The sequence below is a fragment of the Syngnathus acus genome, chromosome 2 (assembly GCF_901709675.1).
Source record: "Syngnathus acus chromosome 2, fSynAcu1.2, whole genome shotgun sequence".
NCBI classification, from domain to species: domain Eukaryota; kingdom Metazoa; phylum Chordata; class Actinopteri; order Syngnathiformes; family Syngnathidae; genus Syngnathus; species Syngnathus acus.
Window position 1 is genome coordinate 23068409 of NC_051088.1, and position 16286 is coordinate 23084694.

Below are 16286 nucleotides of genomic sequence, written 5' to 3' on the forward strand. Positions count from 1 at the left end.
TAATTATTTTTTTGAATTACTTTGTGAATATGTTTCTGAACTAGTATTGGGGGATTTCAATAAGGCACCTGGGACAACTACGAGGGTCCTCTGTACCCGGAAGTAGTAGACAGCCAGCGGGAGTTTCGCCGTGTCTGACTGTAACTGCCGCTGTGTTTCAGGTGAGTAACGCTGTTGAAATGATGAAGATCAGAACTCGCAATACTGCTGGTAGTCGGAGCTAATTATTGTTTAAGAATATGATACATACGGTTATTGTTGTACAATGTATGATTTTGCGTGTGTGTGATGTTTGTAACGGGTCCTCCGTACCCGGAAGTAAGTTGACAGTGAGCGGGAGTTTCGCCGGGTCTTGATTGTAACTGCCGCTGTTACGCTGTGTGTTTCAGTAAATTTATTATTTTGACAACGTTTTCGCGTCCATGCGTGCGACACAATTTTACCTCGAAAGGTTTTCAAACAAAAGAATCGGCCCGTTGGCGGATCGGTAAGGCGAATGAGTTCTCCGTGGGCTCTTAGTGTCCACGTTGACATTTGATTGTAAATAATCCACTGGTAGTCCTCCAGAAGGGAGGGACTTGGCAAAAAGCTTCCACAATCTGCTGCCGCTTCTATCCAGATAACGAACCCACGTTCTCAGCCCCAGGATATCATCTTAACAGCCACATGTAAATCGTGCGAGTGGGCACACGCCGCTGATGGATGGATGGGGAAGACCTTGGAGCCAGCCGTGAGGCGTTTTCACAGATGGATTAACATGTCTTCCAGCGTAAGGTCAATGTGTCCCGTGACGGTGGAGCGAAGCCACTCGCACAATACAAAATTACAGCGTGCGTCCACTTGAAGGCAACTAGACATCTTCCGCAAATTGGTGCTGGACATTTGGATTCCTCTTGCTTTCTCCTTCACGTGATGGATGGCCATTTTCTGCTGATGATCCAGGAAAGCTTGACTTGATACGCCGCACGTGGGTGTTTGCTTGCTGTTTTAGTCCAAATGGAAAGGAGCAGCTTGCGCTGGAGCAGCAGCGCGTGAGCTGATCATTCCCCAGCCCAAATCTCCCTCCACTATGCTGACCTCCAGCTTGTGAACAAAAGCGTGAAATGAAACAATTCCCCAGTTACACGGATCCCTTGAGGCCCACGCATCTGACTTGAGACATTTCTGCTCCAGCGAGCCAGCCAGCCAGTCAGGGAGCGGTGCGCGTCCACCGCGATGGCCGCTTTAGGTCAAGCGGGCTACCGACAAAAGTAGAAAAACATGCAGCTCAGAAACAATTTTGGGAACAATGCAAAAGGTTCCATCTTGTTTTGTATTTCCACTTTGGTGCGTGTGCGAAGAATGAGTCAGGGGCCGGCTTATTGATTCCAAAGCGTTCGCTAATCAGGCCGTGTGATGGAAGATGTAAATTGCTTGTTGTTCAATTTGTCGGCGCTCTGCTCCTCCCGCCGTCATCGACAGTCCAAACACACACGGCGCCTGGGAAGAATAATATCGCAATGGTTCCTCATCACTTCGCAACAGTGCCTGCCCGATTGAGAGCGCGACTCCGCCTTCTTTCTTTCAGCTTTTCTCCCCCGAGGCATCGGTGTGTTCCGTGACTGCTCGGCCCGCCCATGGCGGCCACCGTTAACCTTCTTGGCAGTGTTCCGAGTGGGGACTGACGCCGTTTTCAAGTGCACACCCGTCATTTGTCAGATCTGTATTGAGATAGACAGTAAGATGGCTGTGACAACTTCGGCAATTCATTTGCTTAATTTTCTCCCCTTTTACGGTTTTGATTTCTGCTCCGGGAGCGCCCGAGCGGCTGTGGGAGCCGTCGCGCTCCTTTGGATCACCGGCGTTCGGCTCGGCGGTGTAATAAGGTGCCATCAAATCCAAATGAATCATTGATTTGAAGCTGGGAAGGGAAAGGAAGTATGGGCCAAATAGCCAAACATTGGCATTCATAAATGGTAAAAAATATTTCAGCATGTAAACGCCGATTCCGCCAGCACAGAAGAAAAGCGCCGTAAGCGCCTGCATCCATTTTTCACTCGAGAGCATGAATATTTCAAGGATGAGTGACACATCCAGTGAAGAATGAAAAGGACCAAGGAGTGCGGGAGGCTGCGGATGGATGTAATCACATTTACTTTTGCACATTTCAAAATGACACAAGCCAAATCACTTCTCATATATTTTCATCATTTCTTCCTCCCCCTCCCATCTTGAGTTTGGTTCAAATCCTCGTCATCTCCACATGACATCAGTGGCAACCGGACTGTTTGGATTGTCATTACAGCTCTCACCTGGGCGCCCTGCATGGGTTCTACTTTCTCCGATTAAACGTCTGGAGAGAGAAAGCTTGCGTTTTTGCATTTTCGCTCTCATCTCCCAGCATCATTTGCGGCACTGAAGGAGCGAGTGGCCGTATCGCTTTCCGGAGGCGGCCGGAAAGTCTCTTTGCTGCTCTGCGCAAATGAGATAGCAAATGTCACGCCGGCTGAGGCACGGCTTGTGAAAAGCGCACCAGGTTGCCAACAATCGCTGGCAATGGAAAAGCAGGACCTCTTTGTTTGACATTCTTCAATCTCGTTAATTCTTTGCTGTGCTGTAAAAAGCAAGGTGGGGCTGCAAAGCACGATGCTGACGATGACGTTGCCTCCTACTGACGGGCTTTTAATCACTGCTCCAAAGCGATATTACAGTAGGTGGATGCACACGCATCGTCCTGGTTGTGGCGAAAGCGTCATCAATACGAAGATATTCCTCAGCTCATTGAATAATTGATATCCCCGCACAGTCTGGCTGGGAGTGAAATAAGATGTAAGCATATTAAAAAGTTGCCAGAGCAAAAGGATGGCTGAAAATGAAAAGGGAGCCCAAGGGATTGGACAAATGAGGAGGTTGGGAGTGGGCGAAGCAAAAAAAAAGGAGCAGCAATGGAGGAGGTTTGATGTCCATTTTCCGAACAACAATACTGGACTTCAAGTCTTGTCCCCTTAATTTTTCTTTTTATCTTTGTGGAGTGCGGCCTTCTTCTTGACACATTGTGGCTGCGCCCTGTGTCCATTGCAACATGACTGGCTGGCTAGTTGAAAGCTTTCTGTGGCCTTGATTTTACATTGACCTTCTCACCCTGGCGCCTGTTGATTTCAGCCAGATGTGCGCGTTGGTGCCAAAACATGTGATTGGCACATTTAAGCGGATTTGGCGACGAGTGGCTCGCATCCATCATTGCTGACGCCCAAGCCAGCAATGTTTTTTTTTTTTTTCTCTCCTACTCCCATGAATTCGGAGGAAGGAGTGGAGGAAAAGGCGCTTATTCTAAAGACTATTTCCCTTCCTCGAGCCCACATGGCAAGTTCCCCCCCCCCCCCCCCCCCCCCCCCCTCCATCCCCTCGCCGCCTGTGCACGCTCTAAAACATTCATATGCTTATGGCTGTCTGCTGATGCTTTTTCCTTTCAATTATTTAGTGAGCAAATGCAGGAACAATCTAATTGAAATGAAGGCAAGTCAGTTGGAGCTGAAACTTTTTTTTTTTTTTTCTTCCCCCCCCCCTCTAAGAAAAATGCTTTTCCATCGCTGCGCTCGCTCTTCCTTTATTGTCTTTGACTGCATGCATTTTTTATTCATATTAGTCTGCAGCGCAACTGCCCGCAAGTGCAGCCACCTTAATTAATTCGAGATGGCTCGCTGGAACCTATTTGTCAAGTGTGTGTGTGTGTGCGTGTGTGTGCGTGTGTGTGTGTGTGCGCGCAGGCAGCAGAGTGTGCTATGCAGTGGTTTCTAAGATTAAGATCAAATAAAGATTGCTGAAGGAAATGAAAAAAGAGCATCTATGAAGAAAAAGATGTATTAAATCACCCTGGAAAGTGAATTCAGAGCTGCGTTTGAAAAAGAAAAAACAATAACACATTGAGAAAAGTTTGAGATCGGCTGTATGCATCAAGCACTGACAAATATTTTTCAGCATTTGTGTTTTGCTGACTTTTGGGACCGGACTCAAACACTGAGGCCTTTTTTGCATCTGCCTTGCGTCGATATGAGACGTTGAGTGCCTTTGGGTTGGTGCGCTTGCCTACTTATTATTCTTAGCCACGACGTGACAACGTTAAAGGTACGGATGACATGCTGGCTAGGCTGACAGTGAAAAAATTTTTAAATGAGCGCGAGCGAGCGCACAAACACAAGTATGACAGTGCTCCAATCAGAATGACGCGTTTGAGGCACAAAGGGTCTTTTCTTTTCCTTTTATACCTCAACTTTGTTTCAGCTCCCAGCCTCCATCCAAAACGATCAGCTGTCAATTACTTTCAGATGCTTATGCAAAATGGAGCTCATTACCTGCAGTGACCGCCGCTGCGCTGTTGTCATGAGTTCCCGTGAAGAACGCTGAGTGCCAGGCTCTGCAATTTTTCTAATTTGTTCCCTTTTCCTTGTCTGACAGGAGTGTTTGCCGCCTCTGATGCTAATCGTGAGACTTTTCAGCAAAGTCGTCCATCCCGTAAGATTCCCCATCTCAGCTCTGCCCACTCTGACGTCTCTTTTGTTTGTGGTGAAGATGGGTTCCCTCTCTGGAAGGCAGATGAGGGCAAACAAGAGCAGAAAGTCGCCTCGCAAGTGCAGGTGGTCAATGAGAGACGGAGGTATGTTCCCTTGGCTTTTGAGGCTTTATTCGTTGCCTAGAATACGTTTGAAAACACGCACCATTTTGACATGGAGAGCAGAACATCTCACGTGATAGCAATCTGAGCTTAAACACAAAGAAGAAAAACAAAAAGGTGGTCAACCACAAACTAGTTCAGGTAAATAATTCCTACAAAGGCGGCGCTTTTTCAGAGGTGGGGGGGGGACACAATTTGACAAAATGTTCAATTTGATGGCGTTCGAAATCCAAAGGCCAACCATTGGCCGTGTTTCTGCGGAACGCCACGGGGGAGAATACGTCTGTCTGTCTGGCTGGCTGGGGAAAAAAAGGACTTTTGCCCAGCTGCCGCTTCCCTCGGTCCGGGAGGTGGCGTCAGGCGGCCCTTTGCGGCCGAGCGCAAGTTTGGGCCGCGCAAAAGTCCGGGCTGCCTCGGCGGCCGCCGTTCCTAGCTCGGGGCAAATCTTCATCAGCAAAGGCGTCTTCTTCGACTATCGCGTCACCTAAAAAACAGAAAGAAGCGGCTCAAAATGCTGAAGCGCGACAAGTCCTGAGTGGAGGAGGAGCATTTGGGGGCGGGGCGGATGTTTCTCGTCAAGCAGACGGCAGTCCGCCTTTGGGGCGTGGCGGCCATCTTGGCTCTCCGGCCCATCGTCAATTTCAATTACGAGCTGGGCTTAATGGGACTATAAGAATGCGTGCGGTGATATTGATCCGGGTGCCTGAGCATCTTGACCTCAGCTAGCCGCACGCGACGAGGAGGAAAGAAACAACAAAGCAAGGCTTTTCATCATCTGGCCATGAATCATTGATTAAGGATTTGGATGCAAGCAGCGCAAAATGACCTCGCTCTTACCGGCGGACCATACCATACCGATAGAAGCGTGCCTTTGCTTTTGTCTCGTACAGAACTTTTCCAAATGGAGGCTTTCCTTAAGAATTGCCTTCAATTCATTCCCTGAGCAAAAAATCCATTTCCAAAGCCGCCACCACCCCCGAGGTCGGGCCAAGCTGGACCGGGCGAGCGACGAGGCTCAAGAAATGCCAAGATCTGTGGAGAGTGCGTGGACGCTGACCTTGGTGGTCTTGACTTTGTTGCCGGTGCTGCAGCTCCATCCCGTGAGGTCCGGAAGAACCTTACACTCCTCGCCTTCCATGCACGGCTCCATCTGACACCACCACTTCTGGCCCACAATGGAGGCTGGTGGAAAAACGTTTGTCAGTCGCAAGCGAGAAATCCAACTTGCGTCTCGGTACGGACGAGCGGCGCCCTTCGGCTTCACGAGGATTACGTTCCTCTGCGGCGCTGATTTGGGTAAACTCATATTCATATTCAAGGCGCACATTGTGCAATTGAATTCCGCTCTGCCTTTATTATTGATGACGACGTGGCTGCCGAGGGTCCCGCCGCCGTATCATCGGCGCACGGGCCACCCTTTGCGTATTCGAGTGGAAACAAATCCAAAAGGACACAAGTGGAGGCCAGACGTGCATCTGGAAATCGGCGGGATGTGAGATTTGCGCGCCACATCGGATCAAAAGCGAGGCGAGAGAAAGAGAGAGAGATAGGGAGATCGATCAGATATTGTTGATCTACGTACCATCCACGCAAGAGGGCTTGGCCCGAGTGGTGCCGGCGACCTGGCCAGGGAAGCAGGAACATTTGACCGTTTGAGATCGCTCCTCAATCTTGTTCTTGTTGCAGCAGCGATGGGCGGCGATCACCTCGCACGTGCCGGCTTTCACTTGCACTGCGCCACACAAACAAACACACACTGCTACACACGTTGCTCTGAACGTTGCTCTGGCAGGAAGCACGTTGCTTCTGAAACAAAGCCGTCCGTCGACACGGAGCATGATTTGAAATGCGACGTTTCAAGGGCGGGCAAAGAAAGGAAGCCGCCTCTCCCCGTTGCCATCTCAGTTTTTGTGTTTTCTCACTCGCTCGTACATTTCCAGACGTCGTATTATAAGCGAAACAAAGAAGCAGACTTCAATGCGAGGTCAGGGGAAGAATAAAAATGTCACAGTTGCGTCCTAAGAAATAGATGAGAAAAGTCCTTTTCTCCTCATTTATTTTCTTTTTGGCATTGGAAGGAGCTTAGCGGCCGACTGCAGCCGGCGGGTACACACTAATGACCCCCACGGGATCACTTCGGTTGACCTTTTGAAACAGAGCCAATCACGGCCAATTCATTATGCACGTCAGTCTCCGTCGCAACGACGTTCGTTCGTTCCGAGAACAGATGATGCCACGGGATGGCGCTTGACAAACTTTGATGGGTCTTATGGATGTGAAAACGAAATACAACAGACACTTGACCACATTTTGAGCCACGCTGAGAAAGCAAATGTTCCTCTTGTAAGTGCAACTCGCACTCGGACTTGCTCAGCCAATTAGATGACACGTGGTAGCGAGCGTGTGTGTGTGCGCGCTCCCGTCGGCATCCTTGCGTTTTTGCTAATGATGAGATGTCATTCCACTGAGACGGGACCATCCGTTATGAATCGTAAACACGGGGTACCTTAAAATTCTGCGAGGGTGCCTGCCAAGAAAATCAGCGCCGAGAAAAGGGAACACACAGTCGAGCGCTCCACGAGAGCAACGACCAACGTCCTGATGCGTTGGACTCGTGCGCATGAATCCACGCGGCATTAGCGAGGAGAGTGAAGATATGCGCATATTCGAGGACACTTGTCATTTCCTTGACCATGCAAAGAAACGCTTAATTTGGGGAGAAAAGTCACATTATGCCGCGCCGGGGGAGAACATTGTGTCGTCGTCGTTGCCGCTGCTGGACAAAATGGATTGTGTAATACAAGTCACGAGTCGTGTGTGTGTGTGTCAGCGTGAGTTCTTGTTTTTGTGTAGGTGTCATGGTGCAGATGGAGATAAATGGCGCGCTCTCATCCTGTTTACGCTGCGTGAAAGATTGAAGAGTACGCCGCAACGCACACGCCACTCAACGCCGACGGGCGCTCACCGGCATCTGCAAACAGATCAAGTGCTTCACCACAAGGCCTTTCAAGGTTTACTCCAGGTAGTTCAATAAGTATTTGACTTCTTTCTACTTCTTTTGGAGCATGTGAATGAAGAATTGTTTTTTTTATCGCGTCATCGCTCCCCTTCTTTGGAGCAATATGCATGGCCACGCCCCTTTTTTGCACCCTAATCTGACAGTGGCACGCATACAAATGCTAAAACAGTATTTAGACAGTATAGCAACGTTATTTCCGGAATGCCTGTTGAGGCAGAGAGAGCGAGAGAGGGGGGGGGCGAGATTTCAATTAATTTGAGCCAAAATAAGCATCAAACGCTCAGTGCGGGTGATTTGTGCCTTAACGCAAGCCACCGAGTATTTACAGTGGTGTTCTCCAAGGATTAGTTGTGCCTGAGAGGATTAGTGAGGCTGCATTACGGCTGTTTTATTTAACTCACAACAGCAAAAGACTAAAAATAAAAGCCTCTTAAGCAAATTTAGGCAACATGAGAGGCTCGGTCCGACCCGACAGCTCCGCAAACACGACGGGAGCCGGAAAAGCACGCGCATCGGTAAACACAGACGCTGTCACGGGCAAAACTAGCTCCCCACGTAGTTAATCTCTAATCTAGTAATCTGCTGAAAGTTGCCCCGCGAAGCATATGCCGGCCACGGAAAAACGCCGCCTGGCTAAGAGTGCAGCATATGCGGCGAAACGCTCGGGTGCTCGGCGCCAAGGATTACGTCCCAAAGGACAGAGGGAGGAAAGGCGAGAGCCATTGAGACTCTGGTGGGCGTCAACGACAAGCGGGGTGAAGTGTCTTGCCCAAGGAAAAAAGCAGGCCATGTTGAGGAGGAAAAGGGAAAGGAAAAAAAAAAAGCTTGCCTCTGCCCCCAGCAGGAATTCACGCTGTGCCACCTGATTGGAGTTTCAAGCTTTATTGACCGTGAAATAAAGCAAAAGTCGGGAGCTAGTACAACTCCTGCAAAGTACAGTGAGCAAATGGAGGAGGACTGAAAAGACAAGATTGTTTTCAAGACGTGCGTGGTGTTGTCACCAAAGCTGGAAAACAACTTGGACTCTCCTGCGGCTGTAACATCAAAACAAAAAAGACTCAATGGCGTCCATCACACACACACACACACACACACACACACACACACACACACACACACACACACACACACACACACTAAGCACTTGCTGAGCGACCGCTAAGCAGCATGAAACGTTCACGTGTCATTTTCAATTTGAATTTTTTATCCAGCCATATGGAGCCACGCGGTGGGAGACGCAAACAGCGTCACTTAAGTGCCGAGCAGCTTCCAAAGCGGGCCGACAGCCTGTCTCCCGACATCCCAGCGGGGAGCCCATTTGACGAGCCAATGCATGCCGGGCCGGCCCGGCCCGTGGGACTCGCTCTGTGCGCACTCACCCGAGAACAACCGGACCGCGTTCCCGACTGACTGAGCTCGCGCGCATGTGCAACTTTGCACAAACTTCATGTCTGATTTGGAAATAAAGTTGGACGAAGCGCCTAATGGTGTCGTGCTACCGAGGTTTCCCTCCACGGACTGAGCGCAACGTGAGGCAAGAAAGGCTTGCCATGAAGGATGGAGCTTCTTTGCCAGCCATCACCTGATACCTGTGTGACTCCGCTGCGCGTGCGTCAAGGAGGCCAGGCAGATCGACAGCAGCAGGCTCCACGCACGGACGCCGCCGCCACCTCCGCACGGACAGGGCTCCCGCATTCTGCCACAAAAAGAGGACACACACTTTGTCAGAGACATCCAAAAATACTTGTGACCACATGAAAAAGGCCAAGGAGATGCGTGCAGGCCATTCCATTAAATCAAATGTCTACGCTACGAAAATTTTTGAAACGTCGGCGCCTTTCACAAACACACTCCAGCAGACGCTTTGATCTCGGCACCGTCCACCCACGCTGGCTCTTCCGATGTTGCTTTCATGACAGAGAAAAAGAGTTGCGGGTGATTGTTGGAGAAAGCGAGCCACTCTCAGATGAGTTGTGCAGTCTGTTCCTTTCTTTTAATTAGTCCCGTTGGAATGCGCCCCCCCGCCCTCACGCCTCGTCAGCCTCCTCTCGATTGCGCCGCTTCGCGTTTGTCCTCCCAAAGGTTTGCAGCGGAAAGAGATTCAAGATGTCCCTGCACAATAATAACCCGCAGCAACACTCGTTCAAAAACGAATATACGTTTATACTGGAATATACGCATCCAGATTTTGTGGGCGTGGCTAAAACGGCGCCAAGTCCAAGTCGGGTGCCTGCATGCGCTTGGTCATGCTCTTATTTGTCAGACTCCATCAGAATGCACATCACAGACTTGACGTTGGATCTTTCAAATGAGCTTTTGCCTCTTCCTGCCATCACGTGCGGCCCCGACACATTTCCAAAGCTGGATTCCACCCATGGGGGTCACACTCCCTCCCCCCGATTGCTCTCTCTCGTTCCCTCTGCTAACCTGGGGAACTGCTTTCACCTGAAGCTAGAGTCAGGATGTCACTACAAATAGGTCGTAGGAGTGCGGCTGCTGACAGTGCAGATCCAGGTCAGGTGTGCCCAACACCATCACGTGTGGCGGGTTCTTGTTGCTTTGAATCTCCAGCGAGAATTGCTGCGATGGCACGGCACGGCGGCTTGGTCTTCATTCCAACATGGAGAGCTTTTCTCATCTTGTTTGCCAAAACTTCAGCGCCATTTCCCTGCCCTAGAAGCAAGAATCATTTTCTAAATCAAGCATCTGCTCGGGCGCTCTCCGTTGGCACTGCTCGCTGTCTGTGCGGGCGCGGCGGGCAGGTTTGGCTGAGGCTCACACGCTCGCCATCGGCCCAAAATAGTTGGATGTCATGCATCCGTCTCTGGACAGCTCATCTCTCCTGCCCCTCCCGTCTCATCCCGGCCCGGCCGCAGCATTTCCAACGATTGACTTTTCCACACCTGGAACTTGGGACAAGCATCTTGGACATAGCTGAACGAAAAAGTGACAAGGGCAGAAATTCAGAGAGCAACTGAGGAGGCAGATAAAAAGGAGTGAAGAGTGGCGCGGTTTCATTGTCGTCTTGCGTTTGATTGGACGAGGCCCCATCTGGCCCCAGAGCGACCCTGCTCTGGCTCTCGTTCATTTTTGCTGCGTGCTCAGAAGAGAACTCTTATCGTTTGTTTTTTCCTCTTTTGTGGGCTGACCTTTAATTGGGACAAAATTAGAACTAAAGCGCCGTCCAAAAGAGGTCCTTTGGGTTGCATAGTTCCAAACAGGGTGGATTTCCTGATGAATCCTGCATCCAGCCTGCCCAATATTGACATCTGGAGCCTGACTGTGACCTTTTGCGGCTGCTTTGCTTGTGCAGATCCGCTCCCTCCATCTGGCCACATGTTAGCCACACTCTCTGTAATTTGACTTTGGAGGATTTGCTCGCCGCCGATATCTTTGCAAAGCATGACAGACTGACGATACTAGTGTTTATTGGCGAGGATTCCTCCGGCCGACACACTAAACACTGTCCCCGTCTCCGCAAGAGTGCCATCGGCCATTGCGCAACTTTGCTGTTCAAATGAAGAGTTGTGTATCGCTCCAATGTCAACCTTTTGTTTTCTAACATCATCCTAAATGCAGCAGGAGACGAAAGCAGATGTGACATTCTCGCTGAAAATTGGATTCACGTATTTGCAGTGATTGTAAAAGCCGCACCGCTCGTGACCGGATTGCATCAGCAGAGTAAATCTCGGACAGAAATTGTTCACAGCTTCACTCATCTCCCAAATCCCTCGCTCGGCATATTAGGGCACACTGAGCGAGAGGCGCTTGCAAAAAAAACTCGACGGGGGCATCGAGCGCTGTGCGAGAGCCATCGGACCCATTTCGCGGGGAAATCGAGCATCCCTGAAGGAGGCCGCGACAGGGAATACAATTTTTCTCAAATCTACCAAAACATCCATGTTCTTATTTCCACCAGTGTGCGCTCATCTCGGCTTTTGTAAAAAGAAAAGGGAGAAGCGCAGAGCGAGAGTTTGCCAGACAAGCTTGGCGTTGCAGGAACACTCAGCAGGCAGCTCTTGGCGACTGCTTCAAAGCAATAGAGCAGAAATCCATCTTTTGCAGTGTGCCCAAACACACACACTGGCTCAGACCCGCATCGGCGCTCGCTCGATAGCAAACACAAACAGCTTCGCCGCACCAACCAAACGCAACATTTCCTCTGCTCACTTCACACACACAAACACACACACATTATTCATGCATGGGTGGGTCTGTTCCACTAGGTTGCCTTTCAAAGTGCTTTTGTAATTGCCCCTATATTGTCAGCATTGATTTGCCCTCCACAAACACGGCCACAGCATCATCTTGCTTGGAAATTTGCCTTCATAATCAGCTGTAAATGATTTTTTTTTTTGCACCATGTGGTGGCCATGAATTGCACTCAGCTCGCAAGCAGCATTGTGGCAGTCAACATTTTCTCCCCAAAAATTCTGTTCTGCTAGCGTAATGCTAAGGCCGAGCATCTGTTGCTGCGGCGTTCTTACACACGCACACTACCTCGGGTCAAAGAAAAATACTTCCACTTCTGCTCCCTTAACAAGAACACAATTCATTGAATATGTACATTTTATCATCTGCACGGCGGCCATGTTCCATCATTGGTCATATTAGGAGGGGATTAGTAAGAAAACCCATCTTAAGGATGCGATCCGTGTTCCCGCACAGCGCTCGCTCGTATTACTGTCAGCTCGACCTCCTGAGCAGACTGGGACCGGGCACGGGGAAAGTCACTGGACACCCAAGGCGCGCTTGCAGCTCAGCGTGGATCCCGTTACCTCATCTTTCAAAGTGCCGCTAGCCGTGTCACCACAAGGGGCTCCGTTTCAGTCCAAAAAGTAGAGATTTGCCATTCAAGCACAACAACTGGTGGCTCCGCTTCAAAATAACAAAACGAAGTGAGCGACAGCTTGTTTACGAACTTTCTAGTCACTTTCCACGTCACGGCGCCCAAAATGGAGCTTTGCCCCATGCATCCATGTGTGACCCCCCCCTACCTACCTGCTGGTGCGATGCGGTGTGGTCTGGTTCTGTTAACCCCGAGAGCAGACTTGTGTCCTCATAGCTGCTGCGCTCTCCGCGAAGGAAGTCGCGCTCTCATCCCCGCTCGCCTGACGTACGTGGGCGAGGAGCGACATCAACATTCGACTCCAAAGCCAGGCGAGCTGCAGAGACGCCGACTGGGCACCCACCGACTGCTTTCCCCGCTTAGAAGGAGGGGGGAAAAAAAGGTCCACCCACAAAAAGTCCCTTCCTCTTTGGATGGGAGCGCGACAAACTTAGTTATCAAGTCCGACGGCAATATCTGCTGAGTTCAAGCCGCTCATCAGGCTTTGCTGCGTGCACAATCCTTCTCGCTTCCTGCAAACGACGGAACGGGACAGTCCTGACAGATGCGTGCTGCTTTTCCGAAGAGACGGGGCTTCTGCTTGTTTGCCCTCCTGCAGATGAGGATGAGTGAGAGGCTGACTGTGCGCGACTGTCGGTGCCCATAGTCTAGCGAGGGGAACAGCGCCCTCTAGCGGCCCTATGACAAAACAGCTAACCGCAGTCAATCAATGTACAGTTCGATGCATGGACTGAGCGATCAACTTTCCCCAGTGAAATGAACTGAATGTTAAAAATCTTTGTATTAGGTGTGCATCATGGACATTTTATTTGAATGATGTTCAACATTTGAGTGTTGTCCACGTGTGGGGTAATTTTGCTTTCGACTTTAAAACCGTTAAGTTCTATAGTATTCATAAACGATATAATAATTTTATTCGAACTGGTGGAGGCCGTTCCAGTGAAGATGTGTCTAGAATGTCTGCAATGCAAATTTAATGACGTATGCTGCCGCGAGCGCTAATGAGAGTCTGGAGAAAGGCTCACGTTCAGACACGCGAGAGCATTCCATCCATTAGCAATGCGGAACGGGACTGCCTTTCATGATCTTTGCAGCTTTGAACGAATTAATCCCTTTGAACAGTTAGATCTTTGGTTGAAAATGAGGAAAAGACGAGATGAGAGAAAGAGAGCGCTTGGGGGGGGGCGGTCTGTCGGTCGGTCGCCCCCTGCTGTTATCTGACATAAAGTCTCGGTTACCGAGGGCAGCGCCGCTTTTTAACCGAACTTACTGCCTTTGATAAATGAACCAATCGAAGTTTTGTTTTTTTTCCCTTTAAACTCCAGATCTTGCAGATGGAATGAAATAAAAGCAAGTAATAAGAAGCCGAGCGGCTGACGCGTCAGAAGCTCTGCATTCAAAAGGATACGCCTTGTAAGATACATTTTAGCAAGAAGAAGAACAATAAATGAAAGTCAAACGGTGCTTCCAAAGTGCGGGATGTCACCCCGAATTCACATTGCTGGCTCTTTGACGACTGTAAATGTGAGTGTGTGTCGTGCGGCAAATGGTTCGGGGGGGTCTCCGGAGGCCCAGCGTGCGGTCCTTAACTTTGAGCTGTTTTGCAGTTGACTCGGACGACAAACAAAATTCATCGGACAACTCTGGCCGGCTCTCGGCAACGCCGGACCGTGTTGAAGTCGCGCGCGTCCATGCGGCGCTAATGCGGTCACAAAGCAAAGCGCCTCTCGGAGGGGACGCCCTATCTTTGCGGACACAGACTGCCACCAAGGTCTGCGTTTGGCGTCTGAAAATGCCTGCGGGTGTCGCCGGCCAACCCGAGCGAGCGTGTTGACAAAGGACGAGCTGAGGCAGCCGACATGCGTGCAAATGCCACCCATCCCGGCGGGGTCGGGTTGCCTTTTCACGCCTTCCAAGGAGCTCTTCCCGCCGTGACTCTGTTATCTTGAGGCCCACATGTCCGCACTGAGGCTTCCGCCAGTTCACATAGCGCATAACCAATCCCACCGGTTCGGGATTAGGGGGGTAGCCTGTCCACCGACACCACTCGAAGCCACCACGAAGGCTTGGAAGGCAAGATAGATCGGAGACGGCCGGCGGCAAAGACAGACAACTAAGCCGGACGGAAAGGAAAGGAGAGATCGGTAAAAGAGTTTTTGTAAAGTGACTGTACTTTATGAAACACGGATTCTACGACCAAACCGAAGCAGGAAAACGCGTCTCGCAGGAGACTTGTACCAATATTTATTTACTGCTCTTGAAATTTCTATGACTCTACAAACAACTGCTACAGATCAATAAAGGAAAAAGAATACCTTTAATGACATTAAGATTTTGAGCCGGTCGTCAAAATCGTCGTCAAAAGGTGAGTGAACGGATTCGTTCAAAAGAACAAATCTCTTCAGTGAACGAGTGAACGAATCACTTCCTAAAGTGATTCGTTCTTTTTTCAGTTCATATGACTTCAACCAGTAGGTGTCGGTAATGCCCATTGAAGCTGGTGCCACCTCGCTGTAGAACAAAACGAAGAAGAAAATGACGTAACTTCCCGTTCACGAACGAGTCGTGGATTGCATTTCCTGTTTACCAACTGAGCGGATTTGCATTTCCAGTTCATCGCGACAACGGATCAGTGAGGGAACCAATCCTGACTTTCGCGGACGAGGCAATGGGTCAACTGCCTTCCCGTGGATCAACGGATCAGTCAGTGAACGTGTTGCGCCTCCTTGCGTGAACAGTTCAGTGAAGCAACGTGAGCCAGAATGTAGATAAACGATTTGCCAAGGAAAGAAAGAACCACACACTGAAACACCACTTCTTTTGTGTTCGTTTTCTCCAAGCTAACGGCTAACTTTATTGCATGAAAGGATGCGCCGTTATGCAACAGCGGGGAGATTATGCTTCTCTTTGGGTAATCTTTATTTTATAACACAGTAGTTTTTAAATAACGTGTATGCATATACACGCCTAAATATTGTTATCCAATATATCTATTATTATATTATTATAATTTTTTATTAATTATTATTTTATTATATTATTATTATCCATCCATCCATTTTCTGAACCGCTTAGTCCCCACGGGGGTCGCGGGAGTGCTGGAGCCTATCCCAGCCGTCATCGGGCAGTAGGCGGGGGACACCCTGAACCGGTTGCCAGCCAATCGCAGGGCACACAGAGACAAACAACCATAACATTAAATGCCGCTAAAAAGGGATGATTATGTCTGTGTATGTTCTTCTGTGAGTTTTTACCTTGTATTTTTTTATCTTTTTATTCTATTCTATTTATTTTTTATTTATGCACTGATCGGTTGGCACTTTTTAAATTTCGTTGTACATGTGTGACAATGACAAAGATCTATTCTATATCTACTGCAATTTCACATTAGATTGCTGGTTTAAAATTTACTTTTATTATTATTATTATGACTATTATTATTATCATTTTAATAAACATGTTAAAACTTGACTGGTGTTTTTATTCCTTGTTTTTATGTTTTTGGGCATGAAAACTTACAAATCTGCCTTATATGACAATATGCATGTGTTTTATGTTGTGTATATGTGTTGATGTCCCCCAAAATAAAGAGCAAGCAGTCAAATACACATTCTTGACACGTACAAAATGAATAAAGCTATTAGGTACACCTTAAAATTGTGATGTACCTAATGGAGTGTCCGTGTGACGTCACAGATCAACCACCCAATCAGGAGGTGGGGGTGAGGGCGGGTGTGGCACTTTTGACTTTCAGATCAGCTTTGGCC

General features: G+C 49.2%; 1 protein-coding gene and 1 long non-coding RNA gene across 5 annotated transcripts; one reads left to right on the forward strand and one right to left on the reverse strand.

Moving 5' to 3' along the window:
* Nucleotides 1-4365: 4365 nt before the first annotated feature.
* On the forward strand, nt 4366-14725 carry LOC119117665. 2 transcript variants are annotated; one of them, XR_005096572.1, is made up of 3 exons: nt 4366-4633; nt 7505-7673; nt 14127-14725. It is a non-coding gene; the product is annotated as an uncharacterized LOC119117665 (long non-coding RNA). The 2 variants fall into 2 exon arrangements; XR_005096571.1 differs by lacking the exon at nt 14127-14725 and adding an exon at nt 10984-11116.
* Nucleotides 4635-13158, reverse strand: LOC119117651 (chemokine-like protein TAFA-3). Of its 3 annotated transcripts, none has more exons than XM_037244063.1 (5): nt 12668-13158; nt 9260-9366; nt 6234-6383; nt 5709-5833; nt 4635-5135 (listed from the first exon to the last, which is right to left on the reverse strand). In XM_037244063.1, exons 2-5 carry the CDS (start codon nt 9363-9365, stop codon nt 5124-5126), a joined length of 393 nt encoding a protein of 130 aa, XP_037099958.1. In that variant the 5' UTR covers nt 9366; nt 12668-13158; the 3' UTR covers nt 4635-5123. The 3 variants fall into 3 exon arrangements, with proteins under 3 accessions (XP_037099958.1, XP_037099950.1, XP_037099968.1); XM_037244055.1 differs by having other exon boundaries at nt 12672-13156; XM_037244073.1 differs by lacking the exon at nt 12668-13158 and adding an exon at nt 9522-9678.
* Nucleotides 14726-16286: the final 1561 nt, after the last annotated feature.

What these genes read in the sequence shown, in the direction of transcription:
- LOC119117651 (XM_037244063.1), bottom strand. Translation starts at nt 9,365, where the DNA reads ATGCGGGAGCCCTGTCCGTGCGGAGGTGGCGGCGGCGTCCGTGCGTGG. An exon ending in CGCGCAGCGGAGTCACACAG is followed by an intron (nt 6,384 to 9,259) that starts GTATCAGGTGAT and finishes TGTGTGGCGCAG; the next exon opens with TGCAAGTGAAAGCCGGCACG. An exon ending in CAAGCCCTCTTGCGTGGATG is followed by an intron (nt 5,834 to 6,233) that starts GTACGTAGATCA and finishes TTTTTCCACCAG; the next exon opens with CCTCCATTGTGGGCCAGAAG.